The 24,376-nt window shown below is 36.7% G+C and overlaps 1 protein-coding gene across 1 annotated transcript in view; it reads left to right on the forward strand.

Annotated features, from left to right (window-relative positions):
- Positions 1-24,376, forward strand: part of ITGA8 (integrin subunit alpha 8) — a 183,143-nt gene that overhangs the window by 62,918 nt on the left and 95,849 nt on the right. Inside the window, exons 12-13 of the mRNA XM_035021565.1 lie at positions 7,829-8,034; positions 10,459-10,650. Coding sequence (XP_034877456.1) covers positions 7,829-8,034; positions 10,459-10,650 — 398 coding nt within the window. The remainder of the gene's footprint in view (positions 1-7,828; positions 8,035-10,458; positions 10,651-24,376) is intronic.

Here is a 24,376-nt window from a genome sequence, read left to right on the forward strand (position 1 = left end):
TTCTTAATTCTTTAGACTGCATCAAAAAAATACAGCCATTATCTTAACATTGCCATTCTTTTTTTTTTAAAGATTTATTTATTTATTTGAGAGAGAGAGCAGGGGCAGGGGAAGAGGGAGAGGAAGGGGGAAAGAATCTCAAGCAGACTCCCTGCTGAGCACGGAGCCTGCCATGGGGCTCAATCCCATGACCCTGAGATCGTGACTTGAGCCAAAATCAAGAGTCGGACACTTAACCGACTAGGCCAGCCAGGCGCCCCTTAATATTACCATTCTTAACGTGCCCATAGATTCTCAGTCTCTATGTAATTTGCCATTCTTAGTTACTGTAATGCTATGTAAATTCAAGGCCCTATTATAAATAAGTAAGCTATAGAGGCCACTGAGCACCTTTCATCCCAAATACCAATAGACAACTCACATGAAGTCTGAGACTGCAATAATGAAGATATAAATTTGTCATCATCTTTGCAGCACCTGTGTTTTGAGAAAAACTGCTTGATATTATTGGCCTTCAAATAGACACCTTGTGTGGCTAGGTTTATACTTGATCCCAAGATGGGGGCCTGAAAACCACCCCCAGCAGTGACAGCAATGTCCTCACCTCCCTGGGTGGGTATTCGTCCCTGGGGAAGGTGCAGAACAACCCATCGGGGCAGAGACATAAACGATGAATTTGACTGTTTCAGATTATATATGTGTGTGTTTCAGTGTTTTACTCTATTTTTTGGTAAGAATCTACATTCCTGTTTATTAAGTGTGCATTTTATTGATTTCCATTATTTTTACAAGCAAGGTCATACTTCCACTTTATAAAAATATAAAATCAAAATTTCAGAGTTATTTTCACCCAGAGAACTTTAATAAGATTGTCTAAAAACAACTGATTCATGAGGCAAAATTCAGTTATAGTTTTTAGTGTCATGGTCTGTAAGAAAAATCAGTCTGTATGATTATATTAAAAATAGCTATACTAGTCTGCTGCATTTTACTGAGTCAGTAGTAATGATTTATATATAATTTTACAGTCTATAATTCCTATATATTTTTTTACATTCACAAAACCCTTTTAGCTTTCCCAGCATTTATCAGTGATCAAGGAATCATCAGTGAGCATTAATCACCAGTAGAGTTCAGTATTAAAACTGAGATTTAATTCCCATATTTTACTCAAATTTCTAATTTTTCAATAGCCTTTTTTTTTTTAAGGTCTACATCTTCTAAACCTTGGATCTGAGTGGATGCTATGCAGTGACTCAGTATTTGACATTTTCTCTACCCACTATGCAACAAAAGCAAGGTCCCTGCAAATGCTCAAAAATCTCGACATCGGGGGGGGGGGGGGGAGAAAAGACAATGTCATTAAGTAATGTTGACCAAATTAGTAGATTGGTGAACTTTCCCAATATTTTTTTAATTTAAAAAAAATCTCCAGGTATTGTGACTCCACAAGTTAAGACCAAACGGTGGTGTTTGTGCTGGTTGGTGGTTGATATTGTCAAGCTTATGACTGTTTTGAAAATATAAACAAGCTGGTGAAATTAACTTTAGTTTAGTTATCTTAAGATAGCCAGAGCTATAAACTCTGCCAATGTAAACTGTTAGGAATTTCTGGACAAACTTAACAAAGGGAGATGGAATTTTTCATCTTGAGCCTAAGCAAGCAAATTAAGGTTTTTTTCTTTTGGCTTTTGAAACTTACAGTATTTATACTATTTCAGAAACTCATAGAATTACAATTTAATCGATTGGATTGTTTTTTTGCCTCTGCAGGGCCCAAAGGAGATAAATTTCAAGAGAATTTTAGCAGTTTGTTAACTTGAGAACATTTTAGAGAAAATTTATTTGAAAGGAATCAGCTTTGGGTAATTATGTTTTTGCCCCAGATTTAGCCTAAGTATGTGTTCTCTCATACAGGTTTTACTATTATGATTGAAATAAGTAGAAAATCCAGAAAACTAAAACAGAAAGAAGTTGTAAATTGAAATTGATTTCTGTAATGTAAATGATCAGCTATGTTAGTTCTTGTCCACCATAAAAAAATTCAGCTGATAAGATATCAACTCTAGTATAAAGTCTGCTAATCTGCATTCTGTTAATAAATAACCATGTTCCAAAAATTAATTATGAGCATTAGCATGCAGTATCTACTACTGGGAAAAAAGAAATATAGAAAAGTTTATATGTGAAACCAACACATTAACACCATTTGACTCAGAAAACTTGAATCTAGATTCTCCATATTGAATATTCTTATTGCTGGGTCCTCTCTTTCTCTCTCATTCTTTATCACTATTTATGCTTTGCTTTTCAAGAAAATATTTATAGTGTTTCTGTCTCAAACAATATGTGAAGGAAGAGAAATTGAGCCTTGCATTATATTATATTATCAGGGCAGATTTACACATAAAAAGAGACACAAAACCTGTGTGTATGTTACCCAAAGATGTTAAAGAAAATTGTGATTAAATATTACACATTTTGGATAAAATGAAACTTAGTGTATATATCCTTTGTTGAAGTGCCTTTACATAATAACTCAGATCTCATCCAAACCACCAATATGACCTAAATAGAAAGGATGGATTTTACTGAAAACCTCGTCATTAATAATAATAATATTTCTTCATCATTAATTTTTTGAGATTACAAAACCATACAGGCTGGGTATATATATATATACATATATATATGTATGTATATATATATCTTATATATATATATATAAGAGAATATATATAATATTCCCTTAGAATGGTACCCAACCTATTACACAACTATGTATCAGAAAGTCAATGAAAAATACCTTTACTAATAAAATATTTTAAAACTTTAAACTTGGATTGGGCACATTCAAAACCAGGATTTGGCAAACTAATTTTAAAACAGTCCAATAGCACACATAGCCTACTGCAATGGTTTTTCAGGGATTTTTTTTTTTTTTTTTTGCTTGTGGTCCATAATAAGAAACACATTTGACATTGCAACCCGGCACACACACATAGAACTGAAAGAAAAGTTTCAGGGAACAATATTTACCCTCACATAATGTACTCATTCTATTTTCTGTTCTTTTCTATTTCATTTTTTAAAATTGCTTGTCAAGACCCACCGAATTGATTTCACAATCCACTAATGTGTTGCAAACCAAGGTTTAAAAACAGCAGCCTAAACAATATATATTGTGGCTCTTAAGTAGTATTGCTATAATAAAATAATATTGACACTAAGTGCAAAGTATTCTATAAGGCACATTGTACCAATTAAATCCAAGAGTTATTGTCTTTCAACCTTATGGGAAACACAATTATAAATGAAAAACAAATGTCTTTCTCTGTTTGTATGGCATTTAGAACATTTTAGAAGACTTACACTTAAATATCTGGGGAAATATATTTCTAACAAAATAAATCAATGCTGTCATAATCCTCCAAGAATCCAAAAGTTCCGTGGACGTGCTAGGCTCTCACGATGATGGGTCGAGTAATTTTCCATTCCTAGAACTCGGTGTTGGCAGTGAGAAATGTAGAGAGCAAACCATGTCAGTCCTGAATCGTGTTTGCACCCTCGGGGACCAATTATACGGCTTGTTCCTTCTTTATAGAAGGAGAAAATGGCCCCATTCCATCTCTGCAATAGAGACCAGCCATTTCAGACATCTTTGAAGTACAAGGCAGCAACACACACAATTAGGTGTTTAACAAATGCCTCTTGACCCTGGCAATAATTGTAACAGAAGGAGAAGCAACCGGGTTCCTGTGAGGGGAAGGCCAGGGGCGTAAATAACTCCAATCCTTGCTCTCTTCTGGTCCTGGAGCACAGCAGGATGGCAAGCAATGGGACTTTTTTTTTTTAAGATTTTTAAGAAAATGTTTTACCTAAGCATAGCAATCCAACTTAGGTTCTGGAATTTGAGATCAAAATAATGGCCATTCCTATTTTCCCAGCCCTCTACCCACCTCTGGGAATGTGCTTGTCATGATGAGCCCTAGGTGGTGGATAGAAGTGTTGAATCAGGGCACCTGGGTGGCTCAGTTGGTTAAGCGACTGCCTTCGGCTCAGGTCATGATCCTGGAGTCCCTGGATCGAGTCCCGCATTGGGCTCCCTGCTCGGCGGGGAGCCTGCTTCTGCCTCTGACCCTCCCCCCTCTCATGTGCTCTGTCTCAAATAAATAAATAAAAAAAAATCTTTAAAAAAAAAATTTTTTTTTAATAAAAAAGAAGTGTTGAATCACTATATTGTACACCTGAAACTAATATAGCACTGTATGTTACCAATATTGGAATTAAAATAAAATTCTTTAAAAAGAACAGAAAAAAAATAACCATTCCTGAGGTCTATCTATAACCACCCTTTCCTTATTACAAGTTGGCCAAGTAACACTTAAAGTGTTTCTAGCTAGAAACCATGTGTTAGGTCTCCTGCTGTGGGAGACAAGTAAGAGGCTATTAGAAGTAGCTAGCAGCCCCAGATGATCCCAAAGTCACATTTCCCCATGTTTCTGGCTCCTACAAGGTAGGATAGGGAGAAGGGGGATACATTTTGCTTTTTTAACGGGAGCTCTTTCTGCTTACATTGCTATGATGTAAAAATATTGTGTGTTCCCTTCAACACCTGGGCCAGTGCCTTCATAATACCTATCATGTATTAAATACTGTAGTATGACCTGTGTGTATGCGTGTGCGTGCACATTTGGAAAGAGAAACACACAAAGAGAGACAGAGATGGAGACAGAGACCAAGGGAGATCTTCAGTGATGTATCCAATAAAGTAGCCTATTTCTACGTTCACATTTTTTCGGTAATGTAACTTGTTCAATAGGACACAACTGGTTACTAAAAGAGCCAGGTTTTAAATCTAAATCAGTATAACGTCAAAACTCATGCTTTTCTCATACGTCTGGACTCAATTTACTTTTCCAGTTATCTTTATTTTTTTTTTTGTAAGCTGTATTTTTTAGAGCAGTTTGGGTTTATGGAAAACTTGAGCAGGAATTACAGAGAGTTCACATATATTCCCTCCTCCTCCCCTCCACCATCGGTTTCTACTATTACTACCATCTTGAGTTGGTGTGGTACATTTGTTACAATCGATCCACCCATATTGATACATTATTAACAAAAGTGCACAGCTTACATTATGGTCCGCTCTTCCTTTTATACATTCTGTGGGTTTTTCCAAATGCATAACATCAGGTATCCATGTACAGTATCATGCAGAATATCTTCATTGCCCTAAAAACACCCTGTGCTCCATCTATTCATCTCTCTCCCCTCCCCTCATTCCCTCCAACTACTGATCTGTTTAGTTTTGTCTTTTCCAGAACGTTATAAACTTGGAATCCTTCAGTATGTAGACTTTTAAGACTAGCTTCTGTCACTTAGCAAAAAAGGGGTTTAAAGTTCCTCCCTGTCATTTTGTGGCTTATTTTCTTTTTATTGCTGAGTAATATTCTGTTATATAATGTCGCACAGTTTATTTATCCATTCATCTACTGAAGGATATCTCGGTTGCTTCCAGTTTTTGGCAATTGCAAGTTTTTGTGTGGACATAAGTTTCAACTCATTTGTGTAACTACCTAGGAGTGTGATTATGGCCTCATACGGTAAACCTGTGTTTAGTTTTGTAAGAAACTGCCATACAGTCTTCCCAAGCGACTGGACCATTTTGCCTCTTCACCAGCCGTGAATGAGAGTTCCTGTGGCTCCACATCCTTGCCAGCATTTGGATGCTAGCCATTCCAATAGATTTTTAGCGATATCTCGTTTTAATTTCCAATTCTCTAATGACATATGATATTGAGAATCTTTTTATATGCTTATTTGCTATCCATAAATCTTCTTTGATGAGGTGTCTGTTCAAATCTTTGCCCAGTTTTTAACTGGGTTGTTTTCTTATTGCTCCTAACATATATTATATATATTTAACGTTGATTATGTATAACAATGATAATATATGTTATGTAATGTATAATAGTATCATATTTTATATGTTACTGTTATGTATTATTATTATTGCTATTTCATATTATTAAGTTTTAAGAATTCTTTGCATGGTTTGCTTTTCCAATTAAAATCATTGGCATCCCTCTAGCATGGAGCCCACCTGGACCACTCACTGGCCCTGACTCCACTCGGAAACGCTTGCTTTGGGCTCAGAACCCTGCCACCTGGCAAGCCTGCCTCCAGAACCACCTGTCAGAATCCCACCCAGGTGCAATGCCATCTCCTCCAAGAGCCTTCCCTAACTCTCTCGAAGTTCCAGCTCTCTCTCTAGGATTCATTTTGGATTATTGATATGCTTTTTTTCACCCTGCCTTGTCTGTAGGTAAATGAGTGGCAATTTGACCTCTCTTGTACGTTCCTTAGGAATAGGGTTGACCTAATAGTCATTATATTCCTTGACTCACTTATCACAGTATCTTAAATACAATTGTTACACAGAATGTCTCTTGAATCATACAGGGAAATGGAGACTAGATGACCACTACAGGGAAGGCAAGAAGTTGGAGAGAGAGGCAGTTCAGAGTGTTGTTGGAGTGTCTGGCAGATGTCTCAGACCTTAAAGGAGGTTTTGTGTTCTCAGTAACTGTCCCACCTCGTCCCTGCCTTTTAGATGAATGGTAATATTTTTAGTTTAGTTGGCAAGTTTCTGCATGTTACCTAATCTATATAGGCATAAAAGTCAAGTGCAAATTTCTATTTATGCATGAGATCACTCTTCAGATTTTTGCATCTCCCAAGATAGGGGTGTCTGCAGAGGTCATTAGTATTGATCAATTAAATTATGAATTTTGGTTGATGTGACTTTTTCCAAATTTTCTAAAAAAAAAAAATGATACATGCATACGTTTTTAAGAACTCAAATAGCTTAGAAGGCTCTGTTCTATTCCTCTTCGTGCCCATTGGCTCTGGGAAGAAAACACCTTTACCCACTTGGATTTTGTTCTCCTGGTGGTTATAATTTATCTCTAAATAACTTGCATAGGCATTTGTTTCTTGAATTTTTTTCAACCTTAAAAATTATCTACTAGTTTCCTGCTATAATATCTACATTTATAAAGAATAACTATCAAGTCTTATTTGGGAGGAAAATTTACTTTCTATATTTCTAGGCCTCTGGCCCTTTCTATATTTCAGAGGCCCTCTCTGGCCTCTGTTTTATTTAAATGAAGGTAACAAGAGGACAGAAGGAGGCAAAATTTATTTTAAACCTTATTCCTGAAAGAAAACTTCATAATTTAAGGGTATAGTTCTATTGTTGTAGACAAACTCTAATCCACTTTGAGAAAAATCTTTTTTGATGTGTTTTACTTGTATAGCTACATTTTCCAGAAATGCACTAAGAAGCTTTTGAAAATGGTGAAGTATCTGTGGTTTCCTTAAAGTAGTCACTGTAACATAGTTTAAAGGTTCAGTGTACGGGCGCCCAGGTGGCTCAGCCAGTTAGGCATCTAGCTCTTGGTTTTGGCTCAGGTCATGATCTCAGGGTGGTGAGATCGAGCCCCACGTCAGGCTCCCCCCACTCAGTGTGGAGTCTGCTTCCCCTCTCCCTCTGCCCCTCCTCCCACTTGTACACACACTCTCTCCCTCTCAAATAAATAAATCTTTTGTTATAAAAAGAAGTTCAGTGTAACAATGAACCTACAATGTTCTTACAACATTCTACCCCAGAGACAGCAATGAAAGAAATACGGTGATTGTAAAATACTCATTTTCCTGGGAAAGGAAAAATACCAAGGAAATATACTAATCTAGTGGATTAAAAGTGTACGCCAAAGAATCTCAGGTCTGTCAGTGCTCTGACCTCTCTCTTTGTTCCGTACAGAATGGATGACGTACTGATCGGGGCACCTCTCTTTATGGAACGTGAATTTGAGAGTAGCCCTAGAGAAGTAGGGCAAGTTTACCTGTATTTGCAAGTGAGCGCGCTTGTCTTCAGGGACCCGCAGATCCTTGCGGGAACCGAGGTTTTTGGGAGATTCGGTAGCGCTGTGGCACACTTAGGAGACCTGAACCAAGATGGATACAATGGTAATTGACACCAATACATGGAAACTGTTTATTTGTCATAATTCATGTTACCGCTACGTGAAGGAAACAATGACATCTTAAAGTATTTACAGTGGTGTGTGGGGTACGGTTACTATTACTGGTTTTTAATAAAGTATCAAAAACCTCAAGGCAGTTTAAAGTTTATAAAGGCAGCTCTAAATAAAGGCAGCAATTATTTTTTAAAGTGATATTCGGATTTAGTGACTCAAAGAAAACTAGAGAACCTTCTGTTATGTACAGAGTCAAGACAAATAAATACATGCCTATATGTGGACAAGTATATTGCCTTGTGATTAACCCACATGGACTATGTATAGGTTATGCTGAATTTTAATTGGTCTGTAAACTTCAGCTTAAGGGCAACTTCAGTGTTTGCAATAAAGTAGTGTTAAATTTTTAGTTTAGGATTATGATTCTTTCAGCTAAGAATTTGTGAATGCCTGGCAAGTACCTTCTCGGAAAAACATGCAAGCTCACACAAAGTTTTGCATACGTGTTCAGGACCTTTAAATTAAGAAGCAAGGTATAATGGGTTTCTTAAAGTTCAAGGGAGTAACAGGAATTTGCTCCAGCAAAATAGCCTAGGGAGTGTTTGCATCAGATCAGTATTCATTAGTGCTTTTGGCATTTTATGTTTTCTTTGAAAAAAGACATCCCAGAAATGTATGGTTAGTAATTTTTAAAGTACCATAAAACATAAATGTATATTAAAAGTTCATGGTTCCAGGAAAATAATAAAAAAGAGACAAGTTCATCTTTAACTGATATGCTGCTTTCAGAAACTGCCCTATCCCTGAGCACCAAGCGAAATAAATAATGCTAAATTATCTATCAAGTCATCTTTTCCACCATATTTTCCTCTATTTGTCTTTTTTCTCAAACCCTTCATGATATTTTTGAAAGCTAAGAGAAACATTTTTAATGACATTAAGGGGGTTCTGCCTTTCTGAGCCTCACTGTTTTTGAGTATAAAGTGGGCAAAATAATTCCAAACTGGGAGGAAACACGGGACAGATGTGGACTGACTTAGAGGAGGTGAAGGAAGGGCCCCTTTGCACCTGTCACATGATGATATCTTTAATTTCCACCATGATCTGAGATTTGAGATATTTATCTTTACCTGTTAAATGAAACTGGAATTATGATCCTCATTATGTAGTAAAATCAATTCATGATTTACTTAGTCTTATCAGACTTACTTAGGAGCAAAGAGAAATAAACGACAAAGTGAGGACACATAACTGTCGTCCACTGGGGTGAGCTATTATGTTATTGTGTTCTTGGTGCTCTTTTTTATGTAAAACTCAGTCTTTGTGTGTATTGTTTAAAACAATCCTGAAGAGCACAATGTGTGGAAGTTACTTTTCATTGAGTGCTCTATTTAAGTGGGAGTCAGGGGATAGGGTTCTTTCTAGGTTCCCCAATGTCCTCTACTGTAAAATGCATCCTGCCTCCCTCATGGGACAATGTAATCATTACATTATATAATCTTTGTACAAGAGATTGTTTATTTCTTTTGACAAGAAACTCATAAGTACCTTGCAAAGGTGCCTCCCCTGTTTTATCCAGTCTACTGATGTGACCCAGCCCTCCCTGTTTCTCGCTAAGTTCCCGTGTAGACCACGCTCTCCCTGCTCCTCTAATGGGCCCAGCTTTTTCGACCTTTCGACCTTGGCACACCAGTTCTTTCTGCCTGGAGTGCTCTTCCCTCTGATTTCACACAGTTGGTTCCATTTTGTCCCCAGCTTTCACTTTCAACACGAGCCTTAGCAACACCCTGTCCAATCACCGAATCTAGAAATAACCACCACTCTCCATTACATTAATATTTGTGATTCTTCTGCATAGAATGTATCACTTTCCATCTTTTTCATTTTATTTTATTATGTTATGTTAATCAGCATACATTACATCATTAGTTTTTGATGTAGTGTTCCATGATTCATTGTTTGCGTATAACACCCAGTGCTCCATGCAGAATGTGCCCTCCTCAATACCCACCACCAGGCTAACCCATCCTCCCACCCCCCTCCCCTCTAGAACCCTCAGTTTGTTTCTCAAAGTCCATAGTCTCTCATGGTTCCTCTCCGTCTTTTCTTGATTGTCTCTCTATTCAAATTGTCTACTACCTGCCCTAGAACATAAACTCTAAAAGCAGCATCTGGTTTGCTGTCATACCCACTGCATCCAACATATACAGCAGTCACTCAATAAATATTTGCTGGATGGATAAAAGACAACAAATAATTTATGGTTGCTGCGGTATTACGAAATTTTCCTGGCAAACTTAATGAGCCCTTTGGATTCTAGGTTACTAGAAGGATTCTAGGTTAAGACTGCACTTAATTCTATCTCTAAAACCTTCTTTCCTTAAAAAATATGTTCATGTGTCCCCATTTGCAGACATTGCCATCGGAGCACCCTTTGCAGGCAAGGATCAAAGAGGCAAAGTGCTCATTTACAACGGGAACAAGGATGGCTTAAACACCAAGCCTTCCCAAACTCTGCAGGGAGTGTGGGCCTCACAGACCATCCCTTCGGGCTTCGGCTTTACTCTAAGAGGAGACTCAGACATAGACAAGAATGATTACCCAGGTAAGGGTTTCTTTCCTCTCCTGCCAGAGAGCCCACTTCCTAGGAAGAAGCCCGTTCTCAGGACGGTGCATCACATGTAAGCTTTTCCCTTGTAAAGGCGAAGGCCCAGCTTAACCGTGGACACCCCAGGGCTTTTGTGCATGATTCCTGAGTGACTTTCACGAGCATTTAAAGGCAGATAAAGGGATGCCTGAGTGGCTCAGTCGGTTAAGCGTCTGCCTTCAGCTCAGGTCATGATCCCAGGGTCCTGGGATCGAGCCCCACCTCAGGCTCTCTGCTCAGCGGGGAGCCTGCTTCTCCCTCTCCCTCTGCGCCTCCCCTGCTTGTGCTCTCTGGCTCTATCTCTCTGTCAAATAAATAAATAAAATCTTTAAAAAATAAAGGCAGATAAAATAACCCCTCCCTTTCCCACCAGGAAACAAAATATTTTTCTTCTCAATTATTTTCTTCACTTCTTACTACTATTCTTATTTCATAGGGCCATTTTGTTTTGTTTTGTTTTGTTTTGCCGGGGCATGATAGTGGATATTTATTGGGATCCTTGCACAGTCCACGAATCACCCCCTGCTTTCTTTGGAAAATGTCACCCTTTACCTCAGAGCCTATAAGATTCCTTTCCTTAGGATTTGGGACTGAGATAAATTGTAGATAGTCTCTTTGAGTCGGTAAAACTGCAATATGCTAACTCTAGAGCTGAAACAGTACTGTTCCTCACCGCCTGCCACCTATCCACTCCTGGGCACACTACTATGAAACCTCCCTATGTTAATGGCGGGGTGCATATGATGCCCCATTGGTTAGATAGCAGCAAGTATTCTTTACATGTTTTTGATACAAGCCAGCTGCCTTTTGCAGGAAGAAAGAAAAAGGTTGATTGTGATGTTTGATGTATATTTATTGTGAATTACAGCTGTTTCATCTGCCAGACTGACTAGAAATCAGGTCACCTAGTACCTGAAATAACCAAAAGCACAGACATGTAAAAGGTGGTTTGATTTACATTTACTCTTTGTCACATGATCTCTTCTGCAAGTTACAGATGTTCTGTATTTGAGCAGAACCAGACACTTAGTTTCCTTGTCTTAGGGAAAAAGAATTCTACCAAAAAGCAGGCATGGGACCAATTATATTGCTAACATTATTGCAATTATAGCAATTATTACTACTATGCCATCTACTGCATAGAAGATAGATACAGCTCATATCCACTAGAATATTATTTTTTAATATTTCTCATGCGCACATACATACAGTCACACCTATATGTACATACATGTGTATGTATGCATGTGTATTTTGTGTGTATGTATGTGTGCCCCAAGAGAGTTTATAGGGTAAGGTTAGATGACGCTCCACTTCCTTCTTTTTGGGAAATATCAAAGCAGTGTAAAAATAACCTATTAAAGTTAGCAGTGTGGCTGGGAGCAGGGGAAGGGAAATAAGACTGCCCAGGTTAAGATTCCCATCCATCACAGATGGGCTGTGTGGCAATGGACAAATTACTTGATTTCTCTGAGCTTCCATTTCCTTACCTGATATTATGGAGCCAACAATACTTCCTTCACTGCGTTATGTGTGTTTGCACTTTTTAAGTTGGGAAAAGATTTTTTACAAAATGTTATGAAATGGCTTAGAACAAAAAAGGAAATCCATTTGATTGACATGAACAGACTCAAAGCTACTTTACTTCACAGACATATTGGGCCACATAAACTGTTGAAAAGCCGCATTCTTAGATTCTGGAGATGCACAAAATGGGTTTCAAAATGGACTCCACAGTTTCCTAGCTGTATACGCATAAGACAATTTCCCAATCTCTCTTCAGTCTCCTTATCTGTGAAATTAGGTATAGGAAGTTGGTATAAAGATAAAATAGCATTGTTGCTATAATATGAAATGAGATGATTTGTTTAAGTTAAAATGGGATTACACAGAACATAATTTAAAAAATGGCAGCCCTCCAATCAAGTTTTAAAACAAGACTGTATTTTGGAGGTATTCTTTTCTTACGCACACTAGTTGACATTATTTTCTTTTGCTTATTTAATTTCCATGGCCCCCATTCTTAATTTACAACACCATATTTGCTTCTCCCAGCCCAGATGAACACTGATATTGGAGTCTCTGTTGGGTTGAGACGCACTCATAAAATTCTTGTTGCTGGACCCTCCCTAGAGGCTTCTGATATCAGGAGGTTATTGCCCTGCTATGATGTAGTTCCACCACTCACCCCATCCAGCCTCCCACCCCTAAGTGGGAGATGAGGCATGAGGGACTTCTCCCATTTCTCACTACTGTGATTTACTGGGTGCCAAGAATGGAAAATGTTCTTCCTTCTTAAGCCCTTAGGCAGTTGAGGGCATTTACTGGACCTGAGCTAGGTGATAACGATGGCAACTGAAAGGAAAGAACTAAGGTAATAATGTAAATGAACAATAGTCAAGACTTGGTAATGACCTGCCATGATGGAAGGTAGAGAAGGTGGGGTGAGTAAGGAAGAGATGCTAAGGATGACTCTGGAATTTTGCTCCAGAGTACATGAGAAAAGTATGGTAGAATGGAGAGACATGGGGAGATTTTGTTATAGAAATATAGAGATTCTATTATAGAAATAATATTTGGAATAATTTTCCTAAATCTAGTTTGAACACTCAGTATTTGTTTCAATTTTTTACCGTGCATATTGTTATTGGTACACATACAAAAATAGGAGTCATGAGTATATTCATTTCTGGCACCAAAATTCCTTTTCCTATTTAAAATATGGATGTATTCAGGTCTCTGAGTTGGTGCTGATTGGAAAATGAGGGTTGGCCAGAGGAGTATCTTGTATACATTAATTAAGTGAAAGCATTTCAGAGAAGAAACAGCTGTGATAGTCAGAAATCCCTACAATTCAATGTTCTAGCCTAATCCTGTTAAATATGATTGTATAACAAGACCATTTGCTAAATGCATAGCCCAGATATTGGAGGGTGGAGGAGGGGAAGTGCAGGTTTTGTTGACGCACAGAAATCTTGCAGGCAATAAAAACTGGGGGAATACATGGGCTGAATGCCAAGATTATCATTGTCTTCTTCAGGCCTGTAATGTCTGATGATTATACCATGAAGCCATCTCAGGCAATTATACCAAATGAAAAATAAATGACTCATTATCTGTTTTAATGAGTGCTGTGTGTGTGTGTGCGCGCATGTGCGTGCATGCGTGCGTGTGTGTGTGTAAGCAAACAACTGAGCAAGAAAGAACCTACACATAAGAAGAAATAAAAGGGTGGCTTTAACTAAGGGAACAATGCATAATCAAACACTGAGCTCCTTGAAATTGATTTGAAGTTTAGATGAACTAAATTCAAATCTTATAGTCAAAGTTTCTTTCTACTTCTCAAACTGATACTCAAGTTTTCCTGAAAAGTAAAACATGATACTCAAGTTTTCCTGAAAAGCAAAACATGATCCTTACTGAGCAAGATTTTCATAATTTCATTATAAACACATTAGAAATTAGTATATAACCTTTCTTATAAAATATCTTATGAATTAGATTAAATGGAATTAATTAAGTCAACTGACAGAGTTCCTGGACTTGAATCCAGGTCATAAAGTGGAAGTAAAAGTGAATGGAGAGATAAAACCCATGAGTTCTAGAACCATCTCTCCCAAGATAATGTTCCTTTAGTAACTCAGCTTCTCTTGGCCTGACATTATTCCCCTGAATGTGACATGATGCATGGAAAGCTTCTCCAAGGGTCTTTTTGAACTCCATGCTCCTCTGATCCTAAAATCCCAAATCTAGACTTACTGCTTTCCAGATAAAGATACTACCAAAAAAAGAGAACTATAAGCCAATATCTCTGAAGAAGATAGATGCAAAAATCCCCCCCAAAATATTAGCAAACTGAATCCAATAATACATTAAAAAAATCATTCACCATGATCAAGTGGGATTTATTTATGCAAGGGTGGTTTAATATTCCTAAGTCAATTAAAATGATATATCAATCAATAAGAGAAAGGATAAAAACCATCTGATCATTCCAATAAATGCAGAAAAAGCATTTGACAAAGTACAACATCCAGTCATGATGAAAACCCTAAACCAAGTAGTTTTAGAGAGCTCATACCTCAACATAACAAAGGCCATACATGAAAAACCCACAGCTAACATTATACTCAATGGTGAAAAACAGAGCCTTTCCCCTAAGCTCAGGAACAAGACAAGGATGTCCATTCTCACAACTTTTATTCAACACAGGACTGGAAGTCCTAACCACAGCAATCAGAAAACAGAAAGAAATAAAAGGCATCCAAATTGGTAAGAAATAAGTAACACTGTCACTATTTACAGATGACGTGATATTATATGCAGAAAACCCTAAAGACTCCACCAAAACACTACTAGAACTGACAAATGGATTCAGTAAGGTTTCAGGATACAAAATCAATGTGCAGAAATCTGTTGCATTTCTATACACTAATAATGAGCAGCAGAAAAAGAAATTAAGGAAACAATCCTTTTTACAGCTGCATTAAAAACAGTAAAATACCTAGGAATGAACTTAAACAAGAAGGCGAAAAGCCTGTACTCTGAAAACTAAAACATTGATGAAAGAAATTGAAGATGACACAAAGAATTGGGAAGACATTCCATGCTCATGGATTAGAAGAACAAATATTGTTAAAATGTTCCTGCTACCCACAGCAATCTATAGATTCAATGCAATCTCTTTCAAAATACCACCAGCATTTTTCACAGAACTAGAACAAATAATCTTAAAATTTTGTGATTCCATACAAATAATCTTAAAATTTGTATGGAACCATGCAAGACCCCAAATAACCAAAACAGTCTTGAAAAAGAAGAATAAGACTGGAAATATCACAATCCCAGATATCAAGTTATATTACAAAGCTATAGAAATCTAAACAGTATTGGTACTGGGACAAAAATAGACACATAGGCCAATGGAACAGAATAGAGAGACCAGAAATAAACCCACAATTATATGGTCAATTAATCTTCAAAAAAGGAGTCAAGAATATCCAATGGGAAAAAGATAGTCTCTTCAACAAATGGTGTTGAGAAAACTGAACACTTACATGCAAAAGAATGAAACTGGAGCACTTTTTTTTTTTTTAGATTTTTATTTATTTACTTATTTGAGAGAGAGAGAACAAGCAGGGAAGAGGGGCAGAGGGAGAGGGAGAAGTGGACTCCCCGCTGAGCAGGGAGCCCAATGTGGGACTCAATCCCACGACCCTGGGATCATGACCTGAGCCGAAGGCAGATGCTTAACTGACTGAGCCCATCTGGAGCACTTTCCTACACCACACACAAAAACAAACTCAAAATGGCTCAAGGATCTAAATGTGAGACCTGAAACCATAAAAATTCTAGAAGAGAGCACAGGCAGTCATTTCTCTAACATCAGCCATAGCAACATTTTTCTAGATATGTCTCCTGAGGCAAGGGAAACAAAAGCAAAAATAAATTATTGGGACTACATCAAAATAAAAGGCTTCTGCACAGCAAAGGAAACCATCAACAAAACTGAAAGACAATATACTGAGTGGGAGAAGATATTTGCAAATTATATATCTGATAAAGGGTTAATATCCAAGATATAGAAAGAACTTCTATAACTCAACACCAAAAAACAAATAATCCAATTAAAAATGGTCAGAAGACATGAGCAGAGATTTCTCCAAAGAGACCATACATATGGCCAACAGACACATGAAAAGATGCTCAATATCACTCATCATCAGGGAAACGCAAATCAAAACCATGAGGAGATATCACCTCACACCTATCAGAATGTCTAAAATCAAAACACAAGAAACAACAAGTGTTGGTGAGAATGTAGACAAAGAGAAACTCTCGTGCATTGTTGGTGGGAATACAAACTGGTACAGCCACTGGGGAAGCTTCCTATAAAAATTAAAATTAGAATTACCATATGATCCTATCATTTCACTACTGGATATTTACCCAAAGAATATAAAAACACTAATTCAAAAAGATATATGCACCCTTATGTTTACTGCAGCATTATTTCAATAGCCAAATTATAGAAGCAGCCCAGTGTCCATCAATAGATGAATGGATAAATAAGAAGTGGTATGTATATACAATAGATTATTAGCCATAAAAAGGAATGAAATCTTGTCATTTGCAAATACATGGATGGATCTAGAGAGTATAATGCTAAGTGAAATGAGTCAGTCAGAGAAAGACAAATGCCATATGATTTCACTCACATGTGGAATTTAAGAAACAAAACAAATGAGCAATGAGAAAAAGAAACAAAACAAACAGACTCTTAACTATAAAGAACAAACTAATGGTTACCAGAAGGGAGTTGGATGGGGGGATGGGTGAAATAGGTGAAGGAGATTAAGAGTACTCTTATCATGATGAGCACTGAGTAATGAATAGAATTGTGGAATCACTATATTGTACACCTGGAACTAATATAACACTGTAAATTAAATATACTGGAATTAAAATAATAAAAAAATTAAAAAGGATGTTTTTTCTACCCATTCATTTATTCAATTTTTTATATGTGTATGAACTCATGGATATTTATTTTATTTTAAGGGCTATAATCCATTATAATATTTGTTTATGTTTGTTGCCTAATGTGTTCTATATCTGCCATTGGGAACCCTTTCCAGTTCATTCCTATGTTCTCTTAATATTTCCCATCCTTTTATGAGCATTTCCTTGCTTTATAACATCACAATATGCTCTTAGCTCATTTTGTATTTTCTGTGCGCCAGCCTGAAATCAACCATTCTTTAAAGACCTACAGTTTCTTTATTGAATAACAATATTTAGAAATCAAGATCTAGACACTAGGTTTTATCATGGCAGCTGTGGCATCGAGACTTGTAATGCACTTCTATAGATTGCTGGGGTGCCATATATTAACAGCTACGTTGCAAACCATCAACATTACTTGAAATCAACAAATGACATTTTCATTATTCAGCCTATATTTTGTAAGTCAGCATTTTTCATTTTAGTTGTCAACAACAGGTATTTGGGTAACGTTAAGGTAGATAATATATATAAGCAGTTAACACTCTGAACAACATGCAGGAGCAATTATTAAATATTAGTTATAAATGACTACATTGATACTATTTTGACATAATCCATGCCTTTAAGAAACAATGCAATCATGGAGATAATAAGGCATCCAACAATTAACTGTAGTACAAGACAGCATATGAGAAGAATTTTAAGAGGTAAAAAAGAATAATAATGAGTGAGTTAAAAAGAGAAGTTTCTGCTCGCTGAGGTGTTCAAAGGAAGCTTATCAGGTGATAAGGAGACAGCATTCCAGAAGAGGAACGCAGCACGACAAAGACTCAGCACAAGAAAAGGCAGTTTTTGAAGTGATTTGGTTCAAATTGAGGAGCGCAAAATGGAGAGATTCAATGAAAGGTAGATTTGGGGCTGGTAATGAAGGACCTTGAATAACATGTCAAATAATTGGTACTTTATTAGGAAAATAGTGGAAAAAGAGATTTTGTTTAATAATTCCAAAATGACACTTTTGCTTCAGTCATTAGCAATGAGCAGAATGAACTGTCATGAAAAAGGAACTTGAGGGCAAAAGCCATTAAAGCATCCCAGGTGAAAGCAGGGCACTGAACCAGGTGAGTACACTGGTAATATCAGAGCAGCCTGGAGGTGTGTGAGGATAAACAGGCTCGGCCACCTTCACCCCTTTTGCATTCCCACAAGCAGTGAATGAAAGCTCCTATAGTTTCACAATCTCACCAGCATTTGATGTTATCAGTGATCTGGATTTGGGTCTTCCTAATAGGTGTGTAATGATATCTTGTTTTAATTTGCATTTCCCTGATGAGCATCTTTACATATGCTCATTTGCCAACTGTATGTCTTCTTGGGTGAGGTGTCTGTTAAGGTCTTTGGCTCATTTTTTTAATGGGATTCTTTTCTTATTATTAAGTTTTAAGGGTTCTTTGTATATTTTGCATAACATCTTTTATCAGATGTATCTTTTGCAAATATTTTTTCCAGTTTGTGGCTATCTTCTTATTCTCTTGACAACAGAAGTTTTTAATTTTAATGTATCCTAGCTTATCAAGTCTTCCTTTCATGGACCGTGCCTTTCGTGTTGTATCTAAAAAGTCATAATCGAGGGCGCCTGGGTGGCTCAGTCGTTGGGCGTCTGCCTTCGGCTCAGGTCATGATCCCAGGGTCCTGGGATCGAGTTCCACATCGGGCTCCCTGCTCCGCGGGAAGCCTGCTTCTCCCTCTCCCACTCCCCCTGCTTGTGTTCCTGCTCTCACTATGTCTCTCTCTGTCAAATAAATAAATAAAATCTTTAAAAAAAAAATTAAAAATAAATAAATAAATAAAAAGTCATAATCGTACCCCAGGTCATCTATAGGCTTTCTTCTATGTTGTCTTACAGAAGTTCTATAGTTTTGGGTTTTACATGTAAGTCTGTGATCTGAGTTAATTTTTGTGACATATGTAAGGTCTGTATCTAGGTTTTTGGTGGGTTTTTGTTTGTTTGTTTTTTGCATGTGGATGTTTAGTTTTTCCAGCACTATCTGTTGAAGAGACTATCTTTGCTCCATTGTATTACCTTTGCACCTATGTCAAAGATCAGTTGGCCATATTTATGTGGGTGTATTTCTGGGTTCTCAATTCTGTTCCACTGATTTATTTGTTTATTCTTTCACCAACACCATACTGTCTCGATTATGGTAGATTTATAGTAAGTCTTCAAGTAGGGTAGTGTCAGTTCTCCAACTTTGTTCTTCAATATTGTGTTGGCTATTTTGCATCTTTTGCCTCTCAATATACACTTTAGATCAGTTTGCTGATAGCCACAAAATAACTTGCTAAGATCTGGACTGGGATTACACTGAATTTGTAGAGCAATGACATCTTAACAGTATTGAGTTTTCCTATCCATGAACATGGAACATTGCTCCACTTACTGAGTTCATTGATATTTTTCATCAGAGTTTTTTAAATTTTCCTCATATAGACTTGTACGTATTTTGCTAGATTTATTCCTAAGTATTTCATTTTGGAGGGTGGATGGTAATGTAAATGGTATTGTGTTTTTAATTTCAAATTCTGCTTATTCATTCCTGGTATGAGACAATGATTGACTTTTGTATATTGGCCTTGTGTCCTGCAACCTTGCTATAATCACTTACTAGTTTCAGGAGCTCATTTGCTGAATCTTTTGTATTTTATACTTAGATGATCATGCCATCTGTGAATAGAGATAGTTTAATTCTTCTCTTCCCAATCTATATACCTTTTATTTCCTTACCTTGTCTTATTGCATTAGCTAGGACTTCTGTTACGATTTTTAAAAGCAGTGGTAAGAGGGGACATCATTGTCTTGTTCCTAATCTTAATGGGAAAGCTTCAAATTTCTTACCATTAAGTATAAAGTTAGCTGTAGGTTTTTTTGTAGATATTCTTTATAAAGTTGAAGAAGTTCTCTATTCCTAGTTTACTGAGAGTTTTTGTCATGAATAAGTGAGGATATTGTTGAATTCTTTTTCTACATCTATTGGTATGATCATGTGATTTTTTTCTTCTGTATTTTTTTGATGTAATGGATTACATTAATTGATTTTCAGTTATTGAATTAGCCTTGCATACCTAAATGACATTTGGTTGTGGTATACAATTCTTTTTATACATTGTTGGATTCAATTTGCAAATATTTTGAAGATTTTTGCATCTATGCTCATGAGAGGTATTGACTCATAGGATTTTTTTTCTTTGTATTTTCTTTGTCTCATTTTGATAGTAGAGTAATACTGACATCATAGAATGAATTAGGGCATATTCCCTCTGCTTGCATCTTCTAGAGGAGAATGTAGATAATTTATATAATTTCTTTTTTAAATCTTTGGTAGAATTCACAGGTGAACTCATTGGGGCCTTGTGCTTTCTGTTTTGGAAGGTTATTAATTGTCAATTCAATTTAATTAATAGATGTGGGCCTATTCCACTTACCTCTTTCTTCTTGTGTTAGTTTTGGCAGATTGTGTCTTTCAAGAAATTGGTCCATTTCACCTACATTATCAAATACGTGGGCATAGAGTTTTCCTTTATTATCTCTTTAATGTCTATGGGATCTGTCATAACATCCCTTTGTTTGTTTTGTCCTATTTTCATCTTATTTAGCCTGGCTAGAGGCTCAATTATATTGATCTTTTCAAAAAACTAGCTCATGACTTTGTTGATTTTCTCCATTGATTTTCTGTTTTTAATTACATTGATTTCTGATCTAATTATTATTTCTTCTGCTTACTTTGGATTTAATTTTCTCCTCTTTTTCTACTTTCCTAAGGTGGAGGCTTAGTTTTTTTTATATCTTTCTTCCTTTCTAATTTATATATTTGATGGAATAAATTTCCCTCTAGGCACTGCTTTCACTACATCCCACAAATTGTGGTAAGTTGTGTTTTCATTTTCATTTAATTTAAAATATTGTTTAATTTGTCTTGGGTTTTCTTCTTTGAGAAGACAAAACCAGAGAGGAAGACAAACCATAAGAGACTCTTCATCTCAGGAAATAATCTGAGGGTTGCTGGAGTGTTGTTTAGAAGTATGTCATTTAATCTAATACTTTGGGATTTTCCAGCTATCTCTCTGTTATTGATTCCTAGTTTCATTCCATTGTAGTATGAGAACAAACAGTGTATGACTTCTAGTCTTTTAAATTTGTTAGAGTGTGTTTCATGGCCCAGATTATGGCCTATCTTGGTCAATATTCCCTATGAGCTTGAGAAGAATGTGCATTCTTCTATTCTTAGATGAAGCAGTCTAGGGATGTCATTTATATCCAACTGATTGATGATGTTAAGTTCAATCATGTCCTCATTGATTTTCTGCCTGCTGGATCTGTTTATTTCTGATAGAGAGGTGTTGAAATCTCCAACTATAATAGTGGATTAATCTATTTCTCCTTGCATTTCTATTAGCTTTTGCTTCATATATCTTGACAATCTATTGTTAAGCACATACATGTTAAGGATCATTATGTCCTTTCTGCAAAGAAGACATCCAGATGGCCAACAGACACATGAAAAAGCCCTCAACATCACTCGGCATCAGGGAAATCCAAATCAAAACCTCAATGAGATACCACCTCACACCAGTCAGAATGGCTAAAATTAACAAGTCAGGAAACAACAGATGTTGGCGAAGATGCAGAGAAAGGGGAACCCTCCTACACTGTTGGTAGGAATGCAAGCTGGTGCAGCCACTCTGGAAAACAGTATGGAGGTTCCTCAAAAAGTTGAAAATAGAGCTACCGTACGACCCAGCAATTGCACTACTGGGTATTTATCCCAAAGATACAAATGTAGTGATCCGAAGGGGCACGTGCACCCCAATGTTTATAGCAGCAATGTCCACAATAGCCAAACTATGGAAAGAGCCTAGATGTCCATCAACAGATGAATGGATAAAGAAGATGTGGTATACACACACACACACACACACTAGAATATACACAATAGAATATTATGCAGCCATCAAAAAACCGAAATCTTGCCATTTGCAATGACGTGGATGGAACTAGAAGGTATTATGCTAAACGAAATAAGTCAATCAGAGAAAAACAATTATCATATGATCTCACTGATATGAGGAATTTGAGAAACAAGACAGAGGATCATAGGGGAAGGGAGGGAAAAATGAAAGAAGACAAAACCAGAGAGGGAGACAAACCATAAGAGACTCAATCTCAGGAAATAATCTGAGGGTTGCTGGAGTGGAGGGGGGTGGGAGGAATGGGGTGGCTGGGTGATGGACATTGGGGAGGGTATGTGCTATGGTGAGTGCCGTGAATTGTGTAAGACTGATGAATCACAGACCTGTACCCCTGAAACAAATAATACATTATATGTTAATAATTTTTTTAAAAAAGGATCATTATGTCTTCTTGGAGAATTGGCTCCCTTATTATTATGTAATGCCCCTCTTTATTTCTAATAACTTTGCTTAGTTTGAAGTCTACTATGTCTGAAATTAATATAGCTACTCCTGCTTCCTTTTGATTACTGTTACCATGGTATCTTTCTCCATCCACTTACTTTTATTCTACATGCATCTTTATATTTGAAGTGTGTGTCTTATAAACCACATATAGTTAGTTCTTGTTTTTTGATCCCCTCTGACAATATCTGTGTTTTAATTGGTGTATTTAGACCATTGAAGTTCAAAGTCATTATTGATATAATTAGATTAAGTTAAACTATATTTGTTAGTACTTTCCACTGTTGCCTTTGTTCTTTATTATTTTTGTCTTTCACTCTTTTTCTGCATTTTGTAGTTTTAACTGAGCATTTTATATGATTCCATATTTTTCTCCTTACTTAGAATATACTTCTTTTTAACTTTTATTAAGTGGTTGCTCCAGGGTTTGCAAAATACTTTTATAACTAATCCAAGCCCACTGTCAAATAACACTGTAGTACTTCACATGTAGTGTGGGTACCTTATAAATAACAAAATGCTCCCAATTCTTCCTCTCTATTCCTTCTATCAATGCTGCCATATATTTATATGATAGACACACACTATGTGTAAATAAAATATACATACATACTAAGTGTAAGTTATATATATACAAATACAGTGGTGCTATTATTTTGCTGTTACATGTTAGATCAATTTAGGATAAGAAAAGTAAGATTTTTTATTTTCCTTTCACTTATTCCTTCTCCACCACTTCATTTCTTTATGTAGATCCAAGTTTCTGACTTACATCATTTCCTCCTCTCTAAAGAACTTCTTTTTAACATATTTTGAAGTAGTACTGTTGTCAATAAATTCCCTCAATTTCTGTTTGCCTGAGAAGGCCTTTGTTTTTCCTTCAGTTTTGAAGGGTAATTTTGCAGGGTAAAAAAAAATCCAGGGTTTTTTCTCTTAACATTTCAAGTATTTTACCTCATTCTCTTCTTGTTTGCATGGTTTTAGAGAAAAGTTGGGTGTAATGCTATCTTTTCTCCTCCTTAAGTAAGGTATTTTTCCCCTCTGGCTTCTTTCAGAATTTCTTTATTTTCCTTCTTTTTCTTTTGTTTTTTCTCTCTGTACCTTCTGTAGTTGTACCACAGTCCTTGGATATTCTGTTCTGTTCTTTCCAGTCTTCTTTCTCTTCGCTTTTCAGTTTGGGAGGTTTTTACCGATCCGCACTCTAGCTCAGATGTCTTTCCGCGGCTGTGTGCTGGTTACTGATAAGTCCATCAGAGATACTCTTCATTTCTGTTACAGTGTTTCTGATCTGTATCATTTCTTTTTGGTTCTTAGAATGTCCCTCTTTCTGCTTACCTTGAGCATCCGTCCTTGTATGCTCTCTATTTTATCCATTAGAGCCCTTAGCGTATTAATCATAGCTATTTTAAATTCCAAGTCTGGTAATTCCAACATCCCTGCCATGCCTGAGTCTGGTCCTAATGCTTGCTCTCTCTCTTCCCACTATATATTTTTGGCCTTTTAGTTACACCCTGTAACGTTATGATAACTGGGCATGATATACTGAATAAAAGGAACTGCTATAAATAGGCCTTCGCAATGTGGTGGTAGGTGTTGGGGGAGGGGAAGTGTTTTGTAATCTTAGGAGTAGGTCTCAGTCTTTTAGTGGGCCTATGCCTCTGGACCGTGAACTTTATACATGCTTCTTAGTCCCCCTCTTTATGTT

Source organism: Mirounga leonina, unplaced genomic scaffold, assembly GCF_011800145.1.
Source record: "Mirounga leonina isolate KUSES-001 unplaced genomic scaffold, KU_Mleo_1.0 Mir_175, whole genome shotgun sequence".
Classification (NCBI taxonomy): Eukaryota; Metazoa; Chordata; class Mammalia; order Carnivora; family Phocidae; genus Mirounga; species Mirounga leonina.